Raw genomic sequence first — 21,084 nt, forward strand, 5'->3', positions numbered from 1 at the left:
ACATACAACAGATTTAACATTGTATTCTGTACAAAATAAGTGTATTTTAAATCTGAAAATGTGTCAGTTTTCAAAATTAACCCTCTAGGTCACTTTCTTAAAATTGAGCTACATTCTACACATATCTAAATATCTTAAGTGACAGGATTTATATTTTTCTAAAAGATCTTTAATAAGATCCCTGTCTTGGTTTGCAGTTTTAATATGGTCCAAAAATGTAACTTTTATTTGTCTCATACTCTACAGCATACCATACTGGTAAATCAACATGCACAACCTTACATAGAACATAGCATGTATGTGCACGTGCCTTATATGCATGTATACAAGGTGGACATTGATATACCATTCAAAACCTAACTTCTTAGTTCTTTAAATGTAGAAATTCATTGTACAATATCACCACCCACCATCATGTATTTGGTTTGTGCCATATAAGGTTAATTTCCTGATGTGTTTATCTGCATCAAAAATAATTACAAAGTAGAGCTATCAGCTATCCAAATGAAACCCCAAAACTATATAGCTCAGATCATTTATAACTATTGTATTTTTATTGCAGTGTGTACAAATTAATCTCTGGAGCTCCAAAACTGGTACTTGTAGCTTTCAGACATTATTTTACCTTTTTTATGATAATAAGCAAAACTAACTTTCTTCACTGGGAGTGTTTAAGAGTATTTAGTATAGTTAGTAGTTAACAATTCTTCTCATAGCAAATGAAAGATTATAGAATTTAAATGACCTAAAAATGAAACCAAAAACAAAAAACCCCAAAGTTTGAATGTTTATTGAAAATACAAAACCAAAATTTCAGATAAGGAAATAAAAATGCAGTAATTTGCAACCTTGGTAGAAATAATATTCAGATTTGGGGCCATTCCTAGAGCACAAAGTCCTTTCCTTGCTACAATGTGCATAAATGTTAAAATATGTAGAGAAACTAAGCAGAAAATGCATAGCCCTTTAATCAATTGAGTATCTCAGTCCCCCCCAACTAATTATAAAACACTGCTAGGTATTATGAAAAATATAAGATACAAATTAAGAATTACTTAAACATCAAATTTCAACAGGTAGTAAACAGAAAATAAGACTGTTTCCAGCTGAAGTTTGAGCGGGTATGAGCAAAGTATATGTCATGGAATGTTGTTAGAATTGAAGCAACTGCAAAGCTTGGATGTGCTAGTTTAGTCTACATATAATAATCTTCAAAAAACTGCTGACATCCAACAAGCTAAAATTGGTATTTGAATACATTTGTACAGTAACAGTGTATTGACTGGTCTACTGCACCATACAGACAAGTGACAGTTCTAGAAGTTAACATACATGCGGCATGAGGGTCCTTTTGTCAGTCAATAATATATCTTACATAATTCATTTCCTAGTAATACTAAATTCAGTCAATCCCATCTTTTAAAGTATGCCAAAACCCAATCCCAAATTGTACAAATAAAATGTACACAAATATTTCATACAGTCATTCAAATCACATTTAAAGAGGAAGACAATTTGTAAAGATATAACTACTTGTCATAATATAATGACAATCAAACATTATTCTTTTCAGTTGCAATGAAATTGGATACTTAAATCAGTGGAAATAAATCTAATAAACTCTGGCCTCAGTTCATATTTACAGACAGAAAATAGTCTAAAACCACAATATCAGAGCTGAATGGATTTAGATTAATGAAACTACAAATCTACTGTGCCAGGTTATGAGGCCATAATTAAGATTTAATGTTTTAACTGCATATTTGCAACATTTATGTGTTTTGTAAAAAAAAAAAAAATCACTTTGGGACAAATTTTTGTGAGTTATGTTTTAGGTAACTGAAAATACAGATGGCTTTTATATATTACATGCACACAACAAGTAAGAGTTTATGAAAATTATTCCAACAAATGAGATTATTTTATTGCTCATGTAGAACAACTTGGTGTGTGTGTGTGTGTGTGTGTGTGTGTGTGTGTGAGTGTGACCACACAAAGAATTGGTATCAATGTCTCAGGACATTTTCCTAAACAGAAAACACACAAAAGAAGGTAAGGACTTAAAGCTTTTGAACTAAACCTTTGCAACACAGTGAAGCTAAATTATAAAAATATAAAATTTAAATATATCTTGTTTTACTAATAAAAATTTGAAAGTGTTTCAATTAAAAAGAACCTGACCCAAATAATTCATGATTCATAAAGAAACCAGTGTCTAGTAAAACTGTAAGCTTAAGGTCATAAATATACAGTGTTTGCAGAACAGAAAGAATTATGTGCTGCAGATAAGACCTTAAATACTCATTTCTTTGCTCAAGAGTTAGAATCATCCCACACACTGTACTAGAAGTGTTATTATACTCTCCAAGATGGTATATGGGTCCTTCTTGTCAATTCATAGCTTTAAACTGTACACACCATAAAAATATATATGTATATCTGTATATATTTTTACAGAAGATGAATTTTTAGATGAATGCTATTGTTCTTAACACAATGCAGATAACATCAGGAAATTACATATCTGATATTGATTGCCTTCAAAAGCAATGAGATCTTTTAAATTAATCATTGTTAAAGGTCAAACACACACTTCATTATTTTTAATGGTATAACTGAAAGACTGCATTTTACTGTACAACCAAGCAAGCCTTCCACCTTCTGCATTATGAATGATTTAGCCACTGAACTTTAACTGAATAGTTAAATAACCGTTAGAAAAAATAAATATACAAAGATACCTGCAAAGTTTTCAAATTAGTTTTTTCCCCAAAATGTAAAATCATAGCAATCCAGTCAAAATTTGGAAAATGGTTTACTTAATTTTACGTGAGGATTTTTTTGCACAAATCTAAGCATAAACAACCTAAAAAATCCAAATGCATCAACTATTATTTTTCTTTAGAATAATTAAATGATAGCTAATACTTAACATAACCAGAACATATGAAGATTGCTATGCAATTTAATTTGGCAACATTCAATTTAAAGACCTTTATTCTTCTACAGCTGGGTTATGATAATACATTGTTTCCTAATCCCATTTCAAAAATGTAGTATCTGAAATTTTTGGTTACATTTTTGTACCATACCAGTCCTCAGAAAATACTACATCCTTTAAATTTTTCTTGTAATGGACATTTTTTGAACAGAAATGGTATTTTAAGTTGGTTTTTAAGGTATAAAATAACTAAATGTACCATAAACAAATAAATAACTGCTTTCCTTTTCCATAGCAGTACATATAGCAATACATTCCCCTAAGTCATATAGTTATCATTTACAATAGACAACTTAATTTTACTAAAGATGCAACAACAACAAAAAAAAATAGAATACAAGGCACAATCATTAAATGGAATTTTTCTTTAGGGTGTATATTGACTTTATCAGCGTGATAAGGATACCGTAAAAAGTGCAGAAAAAACACAATGTGCAATGAGACCACTGTATAAAACATGATTGCATAAAAAGTGATTTGGCCTATTTTAACCTTTATAATTGAAAATAACCAATCTTCCTCTTAAAATTAAACTATAAAGTATGACATTTTGAAATTATTTTTATTCTAGTGCTATTTAAAAAATCCTGAAAAGAATTTTACCTGGGTAATATTGTATACGCATGTGTTTGTATATATATTTTTATATAACCATCTATCAATATATACACATACACATACAGACACATTTCTTTGTAAGTCATTTTAGCCTAGCAAATGTCTAAACTGGTAGAAATGATATTAATCCAGATCAAGTAAACAGCAAATCCCATACCTTTCCTTTAATTTCCTTGAATCCTTTAACCACTTAAATATTTTGTCTAAAACATCTCTGTCAAAGGACTCCCACCAGTGCATTATTTTTAAGTACCAAAAGGATAAATCTTAGCACAATTTTAAGTAACTTGCTAATTAGAATAATATATAGCCTTTTTAACTGTTGAAAATTGTATGCTGTATGGAGAGTCAAAAATAGGCTTCCCACTGCACTGATGCTCAGTCTTTGGCACAATAAACAGAGATTTAGTGATTGATACAAGAATCAAGGTCTGAAAAATTAGACACCAGTCAAACTTTTTCCAATGTGGATATATTTTTTATAAGAACTTTTTTTTTCTAGGTTTGGCAGAAATGGGATAAAGCAAAGTCTGTTCTAAGCTTCTGTAGATGAATTTTCCATCATTACTGAAATTAAAGATTAGCAAAGTTTGGTAATTTTATATGTATCTTTACTGGAAACACAATTCTTAATTTACTGCCACTCTTTGCAACATTCTGTCTTCCTAGGAGACGACTTCTATAATTGATAGAAATGTACCTTGCTTGGTCAAAAATAAACATACATTGTAGCATGAAAAGTTCTGTCACTAGGAATATGATGCACCTCCAACAGTGCAAGCAGATCTTTCTCTTTCATAAATAAACTAGGAATTGCTCCCCTCTCCCCTCTGAATTGTGAATAAAATGACTGTTGAAATGTATAACCTATTTGAGGGCAATAAATAGCAAACATTTAAAATATATATTTCTTTAAAGAAGTGTTCTTTAAGTTTTTTTTCTTTTCCTTTTTTTTTTTTTTTTTTTTTTGCTAATTCTTTCAAATTATAACATTCTCTAATCCATAATAGCAGCAAGGAAGAAGCCTTGGTTCTACTTGTTCCTTAACTGTACCTGCTTTATATCATTTAAAGTAAAATATTTTGGTACATGTTACCAACCAATTAAATTAGCTTTTGCTTTTTCAGTCAACTTTCGGACTCGTCCTCTGCTCGATGTTCCAAAAGTCAAAGAGGTGTCTTCAAATAATAGCTGCCTTTGTTCTTCTTCAGAGTCATCTTCATTGTAAAATGCTGTCCTTCGACCCTGGTTTCTAGTTCTCATGTGGGGCTCAGAGCCCTTAAGTTCCTCAGACCCTTCATCCTCGTCCATAGGTTCATCTGTCTTTTTTCTACTACTTCTTCTTAGCATCTTAACACTTGCAGGAACCATAAGGTCTGAATCTGGCTTCTGTGCCTTTGTCTTTCTTTTGGGCTTTCTGCCCCCACGGCCCTTTTTTTGTAACAAATCTTCTTTTACAACATCAGTTTCAGAAAGAAAATTGCACGCTGAAGAAGCTGCAGTTACTTCATCATTAATCACATCTCTAATGGTTTGTACTATGTTTTGCTCTGAATTTTCCTGTTTTATACACTGTAATTTTTTGGGCTTTCTGCCTCTTTTCTTGTGCACAACTTCATTGCTGCTTATATTCACCTCTACCTTAGGTTTCCTTCCAGGGCCTCTCTTTACAACGAGTTTTGATGGCTGACCTCCATGTCCATTTACTTGGATGCTTCCTGATGCCAAAGCATTATTCTTGCAATCTGCTAAGACAGTACAATGATAGTGTATTATTACAAGATATGGAGGAGATGAATTTGCATTTTTGTTAGCTTTCATAATGCATAATAAACTCATCATTTTACTTTTTTCAAATAATAAAAACATAACCCTCCCAAAGAAGTCAAGTCACAAGATGTTAACATGACTTGTCTGAAACAACACAGCAAGTCAGCAACAGAGGTGAGACCAAGAAATCAGATTATCTGACAGCCCAATTTTTTTTTTCCATGTCACTCTACTGGATTTAATTCACTTTTATACACTGGCTACCATTACTCTCATTGGTAACAAATATCAAGTAGAGTTGAGGGATAAGGTCATGTGTAATATTGTGTCAATATTCTCTTATACTGTTCCTTAAATTGCCATATAAGACAATAGACTTTCTCTTCAAAACCCCTCTTATGAAGGAGCTACAAAAACACTACTACTCCTAGAATATTAAAATAATTCAGTTAACAATTCTGTAAGGATATGATGGCAGTTTTAACACTCATAATATAATAATAGAAATAGAATGGAATACAAGAACTATATGCAGGATGATAACAAAGTTGAATGCTGATTTTGCACAGCATAGAGAAGTTCCTGTCTGTTAATAAAACCCTATAGTTCTTTTTCCCAATAGTTAAATGATTTCAAGTAAATTCTTTCACTTATTTTGGTAATATACCTGTTAAACTATTAAGAATAGACTTTACAATCAAGGTAAAAATTTTATAATAAATTTTACATCTCACTCAATTACTTGGTGTAAAGATACTCTCGTAACAAGAACACAGTGCTAGAATCCATATTTAGTTCGTAGGATCTAGACATAAAACACAACACAATGCCCAGGTTCTCCAGCGTATAAAGAAGTAATGAGAGAGATACACAACTCATAAGCTATTCTTACCCATTTGTTCCCTCCAGCTACTGATTTTTCTGTGTTTTTTGACAGGTGGTTAGTGAAGTTTATATGGGCAATTTACTAAGGTAGAAATTTCTTTGACACACCACCTCTATTAAGCCTTTCTTTTTCCTTCTCATATACCCTCACTGAAAATTCCCTTCTCAAACTTCTTACAGCACTCTGTATTTCTCCTTTGCATCAATCTGACTTTTCGTGTTATAAAGTTGTTGGTGTACTTGTACATTATGCCATAAGCTCCTTAAGAAAATGGCTTGTGTTGTATATTATGTATAGAATAGGATGTATTAGGCACTTAATAAATGTTTCTTGAAAGCAAATAGTGTTCACAATGATACAATTTAACCTATATCTATATTTAAAAAAGAAATAGACTAGTTAAGTGATTTTCTTCAAGGTCACACATAGCGTTAGATCTATAATTAATACCCTCATTTTCTGACTTCAAATGTAGGACACTAACTACAGTGTGGAGTTGACAGAGAGGCTCTCCGCATTCCTAGATGGAATTCTGAATACATTTCCCTATAAAGCATTGTTACGCATAGGGGTTACATGGAACTATAATGGAAATATATTATAGTTCAAACTGGCTTTTTGTGTGGGCTGACCTGGGAATCAAGTCACTGTACATAACTATTTCTGGGGGAAAATTTATTCAGAATTCTAAACTACCAATTACAGAACATTTAGAATGCAACCCATTTTTAAGTTGGAAGCAGCCTATAATATCAATGTTAAAGAACTAACTATTCACTAATTAATATACTTCAGACAACTGGCCAACTTTACTATGATAGTGGTTTGGTTGCACCATTTCCAAATTGAGAATTAAATGCACTAGGCTACAGAGTTAGTTATGTTATATTAGAGCTACAGACATTAATATTTAAATATGCAGATATTATTTCAGAGTTTAGAATTTTGAAAGTGACAAGCAACTGAGAAGAAACATAGGTCAAAGAAAGGATTTAACTATTGAAAAGGTGAGGATAGTACAGATAAGGAATGAAAGAAGAAAGGATACATGAATAATTTAGGATGTATTTGTTGATCTTGTGAAGTCAGTTTTAACATGTTCAGTATTGTTTTAACAACCAACCACTTTACTGAATCTCCCCTGAACAAAGTTTGTGCAAAAAATATCTGTATCCCAAGGAGCTTGGAAATATATCCTTTAACTTCAGAAGAAACCTGACAATTTTTTCAACATAGAAGAATATAGGAAGTTTTAGGCATTACATAATTGAATGAGTGTTACTACATAGGTCTCTAAATTTGTTTTGTTTTAAACCATATCTTTAGATGTGTCGACTCCCCACAGGAAAGATCTAATACAACATGAGCAGTCTAAAAGTTGAGTGTTAGTCCTAATAGCAGAACCAGTATTATTAATGAATTCTAGTATACCTTCAAATACACCTGAAAAGTTAACAACGTACCTTGCTGAATTGGAGTGGGTGACTTGGTAAGAGTAGATGACTTCATTTTACGTTTGACTGGCTTTTCCTTCTCCATATTTTCTCTTGCAGAATTATTCCTAGTGCTGTGACTAAAATTAGATTGACTAGGGCCTGAAAGAGTATTTACATTTTTGGAATGTTTTGCAGAATTCTCCAGTACTAAAAAAAAAAAAAAAGAAAAGAACAAGATCTTATAAGCCAAAATTCACTGAAACTTATCATGGGAGGCACTTTGATTCCCATTTCTTCACCCATTAGGAAACAGGCTATGACTGCCTCGAATGCATAACTAGATTAGTAAGGTTCAAAAACTCTGGGCTAATACTCACAACTTTCAACTTCAAACACTCAATTTTAAAAGAGGAGATGACGTCTCAGAAACGGAAGTCATTTATAGTTCCTGCTTCCTTTCCTTTATGAGAAGCTGTTCCACCATATTTTTGATTCATCTAGGTTGATAGAAAGCCCTGGGACAACTATTTATAATGATTATTTATACATGCTGTTGATGAACTTCCATTAAAGTTGTGTTCCTAATAGTCCATTATGGTGTAGATATGACCCAGTGTTCCCAAAGGCAATACCAGCTACTGCAACTTATAGCAAGTGCTACAAACTGCTAGGACTTCTGGTGTATGGGTCCAGAGTCAATATGTTATTATTTTTTTTAATTTAGCATTTTATTTTTCCCCAGTTACATGTAAAAGCAATTTTAACATTCATTTACAAAACTTTTGAGTTCCAAATTCTCTCCTTTCCTCCCTCTCCAACCTCACCTCACTGAGAAGGCAAGCAATTCGATATATGTTATACACGTGTCGTCATGCAAAACACTTTCATAATAATCATGTTGTGAAAGACTAACTGTATTTTCCTCCATCCTAAACCCCCTTCAACCTCTCCCCCCTTGTTTATTCTATTTTTCTCTTGTTTTACCCTGTCCCTTCCAATATGTTATTTTCAAGTACGTGGCGCTGTGGATAGAGCACTGGTCCTGGAGTCTGGAGAATCTGATTTCAAATTCAGCCTCAGACACTTACTAGCTGTGTGACCCTGGGCAAATCACTTAACTCCTTTTTGTCCCAGTTTCCTTATATGTCAAATGAGGAAAATAAGAGCAACTATCTTGACACCTTGTTTGTAAGATCAAATGTAACTGTAAATGTAAAAATGTAAACATAATTGTCAAGTGCTTAGTACACAGTAAGCTCTATATAAATGAAAGCTATTATTATTATTAGTTATTGTTTCTGGTCTAAGAATTAGCCTTACTAATTTCAGAGAGGCTCATCAAGCAATCAAAAAACATTAATTAAATGAATGCTGCCTAATTTCAAAGAAGAGGCAAGAGAAAATACTTTCCCTCACTTCTCTGCAAAGTTCCGTGTTCTGAGGGAAAGATGCAGGAGGAGGTCCCATGTCTACGGAGCACTGCATATACTGTCACATTTTAAAATGTACTAATTGCATTTGCTGATTCTTTTTTCTCTCTTTTTAAAAAAAAAATCTTTGTTATGAGAGATGGAGCTCTGGAAGGGGGGAGGGGAAGAAGTACATAAGGAAATTTAGGTGATATAAAACAAAAGATCTCAATAAATACTTTTTAAAAAAAAGTTAACAAACACCTATATGCCAGGGACAGATTGTGCTAGGTGCTGGGGATAAAAAGACACAAAGCAAACAATCCCCTCCATTGAGGAACTTATATTGTATTGGGTAAAACGACATGTAAATTTAAGTAAACACTAACAGCTGGAAAGGTCTCATGTAGGAAGTGGCACTTTAGGTTGAGTTTTAAAGGAAGCTAGAGTATTCTAAGAGATAGAAGTGAGGAGGGAGTAATTCCAAGAATGGATGACAAAGTGTAAAGGCAGAGAGATTTGGGAATGCAATTTCATGTGGAAGGTACAGGACATGTTCACGCCAGATTTCAAGTCAAGAAGGCCTAAGCCTCAGTTTCTGCATCTGTTAAACAAAAATAGTAATATTGTTGTACCTGCCTCATATCTGTGAAACAAAAATGAGATAATGCAAATAAAGTACTTTACAAACTTTAAAGGGCTATATAAATGCCTGCAAAAAAATAAATGATAATTTTATAGTAATTTATGCAAAAAGGAAATTGAAACAAGACTTGATAAACTAGAGACATATGAGGCAGAGAGAGAAAAATCCAAGGTTACTTTAAACCCTGACTGAATTATAAAATCAAAGTTCAGGTGTGGTCAGATTAAGGACTAATTGTAACTGTTTACTTCTTATGTATAATAAATATTACCAGTTCTATTATGACTGTCATTTTTATTTGAGTAGTCTGAAATAAAGGCTTAGGCTGAGATGAGTATGATGGTGTGATTCTAAAACAAAATAAAACTAAGAGATAAAAAGGAGCAATAATCTCATACAAATGAGGCAAAAAATTAAACAGACTGATACAGAAGCTAGTGGGGGGAGGGCGGGTTGTGCTAAATTTGGGAGTCATCAGTATAAAAAGGCTACTTGAAATTATGAAAAAAGGATGTTTTCATCAAGAAGTAAATGTTAAAAGAAAAGTACAGAAAGGTGAAAGGTAAGTTTTGGGAGATACCTACAATTAATATGTGAAAAGAGGAGAAATGGAGAGAAACCAAGTAGGGAACTCGGACATTCTGCACTATCATAGCCAACAGGAGAATTTCAAGAACAGCCTTTTATCAAGAAGTTAGTCAACATGATCAAATGGTCCTGAGAAGTAAAGGAAGGAGACAACCAATAAGGCTTCGGATTCAACTAGGTAACACTTTTCAAAAAGGTTTTTTTGCCACAGGGGAACACTCAGGAAAATATTCCAAAATTTTCACAATATAACAAGTATTTTACTGTCCCAAACATTAATCAACAAATGAAAAGAAAGAGATCTTCTACTCTATTAAAAACTATTAAACGATTAAAAATTATTTTTAAAAAAAAGCAGAGGATTCTGGGAAGATGGAGTAGGTCAGAAAACTTTCAGCTCTCCAAATTTCCTCCACAGAAAAAGACAGAATGTTGCCTCAGAGGGAATGAAGAGTAGCAGAAATAAACAAGTCAGGGTAAAGCAGTTGTTGTCCTAAGACAACCTAAGAAGACCCTATGAAAGACCTGACTTCCAGGGCAGAACGGGGTGGAAGTTCAGCCTGAGTGAAATGCAAACACCTCCAAGGCCAACTCTACGGAATCAACAAACAGCAAGCTCTGGGCAGCTAGGGTTGGGAGGCAGCCTCAGCCCTAGAAACTTTCATCTCACAGACCATGAAGGGTTCTGAAGGCTGAGAAGGAAAAGATTGAAGGACCTTCCATTGTCAAGGGATGCCAAGCACAGCTGTGCTAACCAAACTCGTCCTGGGCTGTGGCTGTGGGAAGAAGCAGCTAGCACACACCTACTAAATGCAGTAGCAGAGGGGTGGGGAACTGTGGGCTGTGGATACTTTGAGGAGAGCAGAGTCCCTGATTTCAGTTCCAGGGAAGAGAGGGCAGCTGTATTTTGCAGCCACCGGGAGAAAGATCATTGTGACCAGGGGCTCTTGCAGTGATTTAGCGGTGGAAAGGACAGCCCAAGGTTGAGCTCCAGGACAGACTTCAGAAAATAACAGTAAGAACAGCCTGAGACTTGGGGCATTACTCTCTATACCTTGGGACTAGAACTTGATGAGAGAAAGAAAGACAGAAAGAAAGAGAAAGAAAGAACAAAGGAGAAAGAACCCAACCACAGATAGCCTCTATGGGGATAGAGAAGATATGGGTTCGTATTCAAAGGAAGATAATGGAGTTAAAAAAGCCACCCCATTTTCAATGAGAAATGCTGAATGGTCCCAAGCACAAAAGAAAAATTTCTTAGAAGAACATAAAAAAGACTTTAAAAATCAAATAAATATCAAAAATCAAATAAGAGAGATTGAGGAAAAATTAGAAAAAAAATAACAGCAATTCAAGAAAATCAAGAAAATTATGCAAGAAAGTCAACAAAACTGAAATAGAGAACCAAAAACTTAAGGAAGAAAATAATTCCTTGAAAACTAGAATTGGGGAAAGGGAAGCTAATGATGTTCTAAGACACACAAAAAAATAAAACAAAATCAAAAGAATGAAAAAAAAATAGAAGAAAATATAAAACATCCCATCAGAAAAATAACTGGAGAATAGATCAAGGAGAAATAATACAAAAATAGTCAGACTGCTTGAAAATTATGATGAAAAAAGGAATTCTGATACAATATTACAAGAAATTAGCAAGGAAAACTGCCCTGAAGTTGTAGAACAAGGTGGCAAAACAGAAATAGAAAAAAATTTATCAATCACCACCTAAAAGAGACCCAGAAGGAAAATTTACAGGAATAGCATAGCCAAGTTTCAAAGCACCCAGATTAAGGAGGAAATATTAGAAGCAACAAGAAAAAAAAAAACTTAAATATCGTGGAGCTACAATAAGGATTACACAAGACCTAGAAGCTACTACATTGAAGGACTATAAGTCTTAGAATACTATATTTTCATAGAGCAAAAGAAGTGAGGTTAAGACCAAGGGTAACTTACCCAGCAAAGTTAAGTATAATCCTGAATTAAAAAACAAAAGACACTTAATGAACAGAAAGACTTCTAGGTATTTGTGACAAAAACAGTAGAACTTAAGGGAAAATTGGACACATAACATCAGGAGAAATATAAAGTAAACATTAAGAACCAATTACAAGGGACTCAATAAGGTCTGTTTACGTCTTACATATGATAAGTATCTGTTCGTCATTTTTAGTCTGAAAGAAAGGCTTGGGCTGAGATGAGTATGATCGTGTGATTCTAAAAATAAAACTGTGTAAGGACAGATAAAAAGGGGCAATTATCTCATACAAATGAGGCAAAAGAGAAAAAGATGGATACTGGTGAAGCTAACAGAGGGGAGGCGGTTTGTGCTAAAACCATACTCTCATCAGAAATGGGTCAAAGAAGGAACTATCTGTATCTATCTATATCTAGAAAGGTATAAACGTTCTATATTCAGAAAGAAGAGGGCAAAGGATAGGGTGGGGGGAGAGGATGAGGATGGAATTCGTGGAGGGGTGGGTAGGTTAATGAATAGGGCAGGTAAGGTAGCAGGGAGAAGTAAAGCAGAGGAGTGAGGAGTGATAGGAATAGGATGAGAATAGTACAAAAAAAAAAAACAGGAAGGAGGAAAATATACAAGTAATTATAGCTAAGAATGTGAATGTGATGAATTTACCCATAAAATGGAAACTGATAGATAAAAATTTGAAATTCAACAATATGCTGCTTTCAGGAAATGCTATAAAAATGAAAGATATACACAAACTTAAAATAAAGGTCAGGAGTAGAATTTATTATATAAAAAAGCAGGGGCAGTAATCATGATTTCAGATAAAGTTAAAGCTAAAATAGATTTAATCAAAAGAGAAAAATAAGATATTATACTACGTATCAGTATTGTTTTAGACCACTTTAAAATAACTAGACAGTCTAAAATACCTGAGAGTATACCTGCCAAAACTGACACAGGAACTATACGAATATAAATATAAAACACTTTTTATACAAATAAAGTTAGATCTAAATAACTGAAGTAATATTTACTGTTTATGGGTAGATAAAGCCAATACATAAAAAATATGACAATTATACCTAACTAATCTATTTTATGTAATGCCATCCCAATTAAATTACTAAAAAATTATCTGAGTTAGAAGAAATAATAACAAAGTTCATTAGAAGAATAAAAGGTCAAGAACTTCAAAGAAACTAGGGGAAAAAAGATGTAAAGCAGATTCAGTAGTATCAGACCTTAAACCATATTATAAGGTGAGAGCACTGTTGAAGTGTAAAATGGATAATTTTCATTATTTTATATTAAAATGTTTTTCTATAAATAAAATTCATGCACCCAAGAAAAGAAGGTATGCAGAGAGTTGGGGGAAAACTTTTACAGACAATCTTCCTGACAGAATGGAATTGGGTTGGAATATTTCTGTGGTGTAGTAGGAAATGAGCTGGTTGATTTAGAAAAACACAGAAATTCTTGGACTTATGAAAAAAAGATGCTATCCACCTTCAGAGAAACAGAGAACAAGTAGAAATAAACACAGTACGGTCTTACAAATATGTGTATGAGTATATATGTGTATGTTAATGGATATTTATGTATATGTATAATATGTGTCCATGTGTATCTATCTATCTATATCTCTGTGCTTAATTGTAGCCATCAGAAGGGTGGGGAGAATAACATAAAAAGTGCACAAAAGAAAACCTACAAGGAAGCAAAGAAAAGCTGGACAGCTTTGAAAACAATGTGTAGTATTTCTTATATAGGTTTTCTTGAAATGGATTTATACTGAATCCTCTCTTATGTTCTGCTGTGTACATGGCAATTTTTTTTACCTTTCTTATTTTGTACTTAAGTTTAAAATAAATTTAAAAACTAAAAAGAAAAAAAAATCAAAAGTAGAAAAGAAATAAAAGGAATGATTTTAGGCTTCACAAAGTTACAGGCTAGTTGTGTTTATGAATGCAAATCTTAAAGGAAAAAAAGGTTTAGAAAAAACACAAAATCCTCTGAAGAGGCTTACTGAAATCTGTGCAAATGTAATATATTTCATTCTACAAGGTATCAAGAGTAAAGAATTTTGAAAATTTAGACATAAGTTCACAGGGACATCATTTTACTAGGGAATCTTAAATTAAGAAATTATGAATGACTCGACTCACTTGTTTTCCCAGGTATCACAGAAACATTAGGTTTTGAAATCAAAGGTTTGCTTCCTGAAGATGTAGATGGTTGCTCAGTTATAGTCAGGTCTGTAAGTCCTCTGTTGCTTCTAGTCCGTACCACAGAACTGGACTCGATACTTTTTCCATTCATCTGAGCAGCATTGTGTCTTGGGGCTGTTGTTCGTGAAGGTGTAGAAAATGGAGAGGTAGAGATATCTGCCTTCAGGAGAGGTTTTAATAACCTTTTTTTCCTTTCAGGGCTGTAAATTTAAAAAATGAAGCTTGTAACACACATGGTCATTTGTAGTTACCTGAGGATCCACATACAAGTTTCACAATACTGTGGGATTCAAAATAATTTGTACTGTAATGAAATGTTAAATGTGACATTTGTAGTGAATTTTAAGGAGTAGTGAGGTTCAGATAAGTGAATCTTTAGTGAAAGATCACTGTATAGTTATGACAGAAAAAGCATGATGCCATCACTATCCTAAAAATACTGTTTTACTGTATGTTTAGCAGTTATTTGAATTTAAGCACTTACACTAGTATAGCTTTAGTTAAAGTTTAAAAATCCTCCACATCATAGGAACTTGCATGTCAAATATATCATTCTGTAATATAGGGAATAGTAAAAGAAGCATTAAAAAAAACCACACCAAGTTTAACCATTCAGATGTCAAACTTATGGATCATTTCATGCTTTTAAAAAAAGAAATAACTGTACCTTGATGCAGTGCTACTGGAAATAGAGCTGCTTCTGTTTCTTTTCTTCCTCTTTTTGGTTATTGTATTTCTTTTATGGAAACGAAGAGCAGATTTATAATCTGATAAAACTGAACTAATGTGTTCCTCAAAGAAAGCAGACAGACGCAGACTCATACTATAAATCTATAAATAAAAGGAATTGTGTCAGTGTTTTAACAATTACATACAATAGTAAATTTTCTCTTCAGTAAAATCCTGATTTTAAAATCACAATTTTTTCTCAATAGCAAATTTATAATTAAAAAAAAAAAAAAGGCAAACACATAAGATTTATGCCCCGAATGAAAGGAAACAAGCACTTATTAAATACCCACTATGTGTCAGGCACTGTGGTAAGTGCTTTACAAATATTATCAACCATTCCAGGAGGCAAGTACTATTATCCTCATTTTATAGTTGAGAAAAATGAGGCAGACAGAGGTTAAATTACTTGTGCAGGGTCATACAACTAGTTAGTGCCCCGAGGATGGAATCAAACTAAAATCTTCTTAAGTCCAAGTCCTATGCTTTAACCACTGCACTACATACCTTCCTCCTAAATGCAGTCTTTGGTCAAGATTTTGTTTTTTATCCTTTTTTTGTGTGCAGTACCTATAACCTTGAACTCTATAATCCACAAGAGTCCTCTTCACTGCTGACCTAATTAGCCATAGTTTCAGTTAGTTCACAATGGGCTACTTTCCATGTACTGATATCCATTATCTCGCTTCCAGAGTTCCCTTTTTCTTTAGTATCACCAAAACCAGGCAAATATTTTAATTTTTACATTTACAAATTTACATTTATAAATTACCCACACAAATGTTCTTCCTCCATTAAAAAAGAGCTGACCACACAATATTAAAAAAAAAAAAGACAAGTTAGTTTCTGAAAATTATTTACTCCACTTGCAAACCAAGATTCAAACTATTACTAATCAACTGCACTATTTTTCTCCCCCAGAAAATACCTTTCTTCAGATAAACACTTCATTTTCATAGACAGTACAAACTAATGAAGGCATAAGAGTTCATATTCAATTCTGGTAATTAAAGTTAATGAACAAATATCTAAATTACTTTTGCAGATTAGAAAACATTTCAACATTGTTTTAAAATTTATAGAGCCAGCTATAAACATTTAGTTGTTTACATTTATAAATAAAGATGGTATTATGAGCAGAAAATTACACATTTGAGAAAGAAAATTTAATTCCATACCCTTGATCTCTTGCTTGGTGTGTAAGCTTTGGAATTGCTAAAAATAAGTCTTACATCTTTACACAATTCCATTGGTGACTCATAATTCCCAGCTTCCAAAGTTTCCCTAACTGTAGCAAAATCCATTGGAGTATCAATAATGTCTCTGTAATCCTACAGGGGGAAAAAAAAAAGATTTTAAGGCTGTAAATCAATGTTCCTCAAAGGTAGAAGGGTCCATGTAAGTTCTAAAAGAGCCACAGAGACTGCCCTGTTAGTAAACAACCTCCCCAGTTCCCCAATGTCCCAAATAAAAAATATTTTCTTAGGTAGCATCAGCCTCTATATTTACCTCTCCCTATTCTCAGTAATCAAAATTTAATGCAGTGCCTATATCCTCCCAGTATCATAAATATCACTGTAGCTCTCTTCATGAAACAAAACAAAAAAGCCCCAACACACATGAAGGTTATTTCCTTTTTAACATTATACTGATCTTAAAGTTAAGAAGAGGGTACATGGTGAACAAATTTTAGGATCATCATGTATATATTACAGTTACAAGTAAAACAATATATGAAAATAAATGTCATTTGTAATTTGTATCAGTTTTGAACTACGTGATATAATTATAGTTTCATCATAAAGAAGAGGCAATGTGAAATGCAGTTGCATTATACTTATTCAGGTCATGTCTTTAGCAATCTTAATTTTCTGTTGCCATATATAGCTCTATACTGAAATAATTAAAATAATACTGTTGTTTTAATATGATTAATTATACTCTTAAAAAGCACTTTACATAACATTAACCTAATTTCAGCCATACAAAAACTCTGAAAAATTGGCATTACTAGCATTATTATCCTCATTTCACAAGTAGTATATAAGTTCAGAGGTGAAAACCTATGACCACACAACCACTATAAGAAGAATTAAAATCCAAATCCAACACTGTATTCACTATACCATGCTGCCCCTGAAAAAGGCATCTGATGGGTAGGACACAAAAAAATGCTAAGTGGCGAAACTGTGAACTGGTAAAATTGTTGTGGAAAGTAATTTGGAATTATACTAAAAAATTCACTAAACTGTACATACCTTTTGAGTTTTGATAGTATTACTAGGCAAATAATCCAAGGAGGCCAATAATAATGGGCAAAGTTCTACTTATACAAAAATACTTATTTCAGCACTTTCTGTAATATCAAAGAACTGGAAAAGTGGGCGCCCAATGATTAGAGAACAGCTGAGGAAACTGTGGCATATGAATATAATAGAATATTGCACTGAAAGAAATAGTGAATATGAATAATCAGAGAAAGGTGGGTAGACTTGTATGAAATAGTGTGGAACAAAGTAAGCAGAACAATTTACACAAAGATCAAGGTAACAACATTAGAAGACATCAGAGGAGTGATAGTGAAGGATGCTTTCTGCCTCCTGGCAGAGTAGTGTGGAACGAGGCATACATTTTTAGACATGGCTAATGTGTTGATTCTCTTTTGCTTATTACAAGAGAGGGTTCTAATGATGGCAAAGGTGAATTATTGGGAAATGACAGCAAACAAAATCAAACAAAAGGATCAATTTTCATAGGCAATTTGATGCCAAAATACTCCTAAATATCATTCTAGGAAAAACTAAGCCAGACTCTAGGGTTGCATTCAGAAAACTGTAAAAACCATAGCCAACACTTTCAGCACCAAGTTGAAGGAAGACAGAAGGATAAGCTTTAGTAAGGGGGGACAATAGGGATAAAGTCCTTGATACCTCATAGCCAACATACAGCAAACAGATTCTTATAACTCTGTATAATAAAATTCTTTATGATAAAATGATACTAAATTACATTTCATATTTTAAGACAGCAAAGAAAACTATATAAGTATAATTATAAAGTAATGAAATTAATTTTTTTAACGAATGGGCTAGACACAAGTTCAAGATTTTGGAAAGCTATATACCTACTCCTGGCAAAACATTTTTTGAATTTGCTTCAGAGACAGTATACCCACCACAAAAGAAAACCAGTCTCCTTTATTGTTATACTTTTGAACAGAAGACTGTCAGCTTGATCATTCCCATTATTTACCAGACCGAGCTATAAATGACTTTTAGGGTCATTTCCAAAAATCAAACTTATACTCAAAAGATGACAATTTGCTGTAACTGAGAATTTTTTAAAGAATATACATGATAGACAATTTTTCTTTTCTACCACCACTTCCCAATGACTCCCTCATGCCTCAAAAGAACTGTCCATTACAGCAAAGCACAGGCCATTTTCAAAGTAAGAGCTTTAAAAATGTCTTAAGTAGTAGTTTTGGAAAAAATATATCAACTAGAAAGTGATAAAACAGTCATTTGGATATATACATTCTGGTAAGTTTGATAAACTAATCATTTTGTGGTTATAACTGTTAGATTTCAGAATTTTTAAAATAAAAAATAAACATTTAAAAGGAAGACTTAGCAATAATTTTTAATTTGTAAAATTAATTTGCATCACTTAAGTGATGGATTAGTGAAGTACTTACTATTTTATCACTACATTAAATCTGGGAAATTTGTTTAATGCAATAGTTAAATAAAATTTTAAAATACCTGCTGATAGCGAATTAAATTTAAGGTGACAGGAACAAAGATTTAGAAATATCTGGAAGTTTAGAGATCTTCTATTCTAAGCAACCTCTTTTTAGAGGAAGAAATTGAGGATGAGAGTTAATGACTGGCTCAAAGTCACACAAATACTACATGGCAGAGCAGGGGATTTGAAACCAAAGACCTATGTCTCCAAGTTTAGTGTTGTCTTTCTTTTGATACCCCTGTTAACCTACTCTTACAAAAATCTGCTAGGTTTCAAATATTCCTAAATCTACTCCCTAAATAATGGCCAATATCAGAAAATTAATCAGGATAGAAGTAAGCAGAATCAAGAGAAAAGTATATAACAATGACAATAATAGCATAAATAAAAACACCTCAAAAGGCAACTAGACTCTGATTAATTTTAGTCCTACAGAACAGTAGGTGAAACATCTTCCTCCCTCTTATACTCCAGATATGGAATGTTATATAATGTCAGAATGTCAGAAGCTTGTGTTGTTTTTGCTTAAACTTTTCTTATAAGAGAGGGGAGAATACGTGAGTGGGAAAAGAATATAGGTATAAAAACAAAAAAAGCTGATGTACTTGCTGTATAATCAATATTGTAGTAATAACTTATTACTAATACTCACCTCTTAATGCTAGATTTTTGACCATTTTATACCTTCAAGTACCTCCAGCAATGAGTTTCAGAGGAAAAGATATTAAGTGAAATTAAAATACATACTAATTTTATTATTTAACAACTCTGGCAAAAATTTTGTTGGGGAGTGGAAAAGGGTAACACTGGGTAAAACTATCCGTTTTCATATTATCACAAATAAATGGGTTGAGTATATGCTTACCACTTTATCTGTTTGGAAAAAAAATGCTGTTTATAAACTTATCAACAATTCAATTACTTGTCTGGGGATAATTTGATATAGATTTTCAATTGACAAAAATATTTCATGAACTCTGTTACTGTTAAAATATTTCATGTTCTCTTATTTCTCATTTCATACTAAATATAGACTAGCACCTAACAGTGCTGTATCAAGTGAACATGGCTTCAAATAAAGGAATTAAATAAAATGCCTTAAGCTAAACTTAGCTTATCAAGTTATATTTCTTAGAGGCAAAAAGAAAGATGTGAAATGCAGGTTTCCTCAACTGTTTCAAGAATACATTCAATAAGTTTATAATGATTTAAATGCTTTATTAAATACTAAATGGCCTTTCAATAATGAAAGTTTATATTTCATACTGAAGAAACCAAAATATCATTTATGAAATGCATTTAAAAATGAAATTCTATCTTCACAAAAACATGGCCTAACTACAGTTCTTGAACATAACTTCCTTTTCAACAAACATTTATACTGAAAAACAAAACACAACACTCACTGGATATTCAAGGAGATCTACAGGCTGGCGAAATGGTTCAGAATCTTCACACTGAAATATGAGGTTTAATAATTCTTGGCACTGATTCCTCCAGGCCTGGGTATCGTAAGATTGAGCTCTATTGCGTAAACGTCTTCTGGGTTGGTGGTCCTAACATCACAAATTCAAATACATTCATTCAATACAATTTTATAGTTCTAAAAATTGGTTTAGAATAATAAAATAATACTTAAATGATGATACATCCCCCCACCGCCTTGAGTTCTGGTCTGCCTATTGGACATTTCAAGTTGAATGTTCCATAGGTACCGTAAAAACTCAACATATCCACACTAGAACACATATTAAAAAACAAACAAACCACATTTTGATAATTATATTTCAATGTAACCAATTTTCTTCATAATCTATTGCATTTTAAAAAACACATTAAAATACATTATTCTATGAAGGGGTACATAGGCTTGATGAGATTGCCAAAAAGGCCCATGATACAAAAAAAGTTGAGAACTCCTGCTCTAAGGCTACATCTCATCTACCTGATATATCTTTAACTAGCTCTCCCCCATTTAGAAAGGGAGCACTCGCAGGGCAGGAGCTGTTTTGCTTTTCTTTTTTGTCCCAAGAGCTTGGTGTTAATATTATATT

The 21,084-nt window shown here is 32.7% G+C and overlaps 1 protein-coding gene across 3 annotated transcripts in view; it reads right to left on the reverse strand.

Moving 5' to 3' along the window:
• Nucleotides 1-4,566: 4,566 nt before the first annotated feature.
• Nucleotides 4,567-21,084, reverse strand: part of PHIP (pleckstrin homology domain interacting protein) — a 193,057-nt gene continuing 176,539 nt past the window's right edge. Inside the window, exons 35-40 of one of the 3 annotated variants that reach the window (XM_027854734.1) lie at nucleotides 20,437-20,586; nucleotides 16,462-16,614; nucleotides 15,222-15,385; nucleotides 14,492-14,754; nucleotides 7,739-7,918; nucleotides 4,567-5,364 (exon numbers count right to left, since the gene is read on the reverse strand). In XM_027854734.1, the coding sequence (XP_027710535.1) occupies nucleotides 4,712-5,364; nucleotides 7,739-7,918; nucleotides 14,492-14,754; nucleotides 15,222-15,385; nucleotides 16,462-16,614; nucleotides 20,437-20,586 (1,563 nt within the window). In that variant the 3' untranslated portion in view covers nucleotides 4,567-4,711. Of the gene's footprint in view, nucleotides 5,368-7,738; nucleotides 7,919-14,491; nucleotides 14,755-15,038; nucleotides 15,109-15,221; nucleotides 15,386-16,461; nucleotides 16,615-20,436; nucleotides 20,587-21,084 lie in introns of those variants that run through there. The other 2 variants (XM_027854725.1, XM_027854741.1) reach the window with 2 other exon arrangements.

Source organism: Vombatus ursinus, unplaced genomic scaffold (assembly GCF_900497805.2).
Source record: "Vombatus ursinus unplaced genomic scaffold, bare-nosed wombat genome assembly UNPS02000582.1, whole genome shotgun sequence".
NCBI lineage: Eukaryota > Metazoa > Chordata > Mammalia > Diprotodontia > Vombatidae > Vombatus > Vombatus ursinus.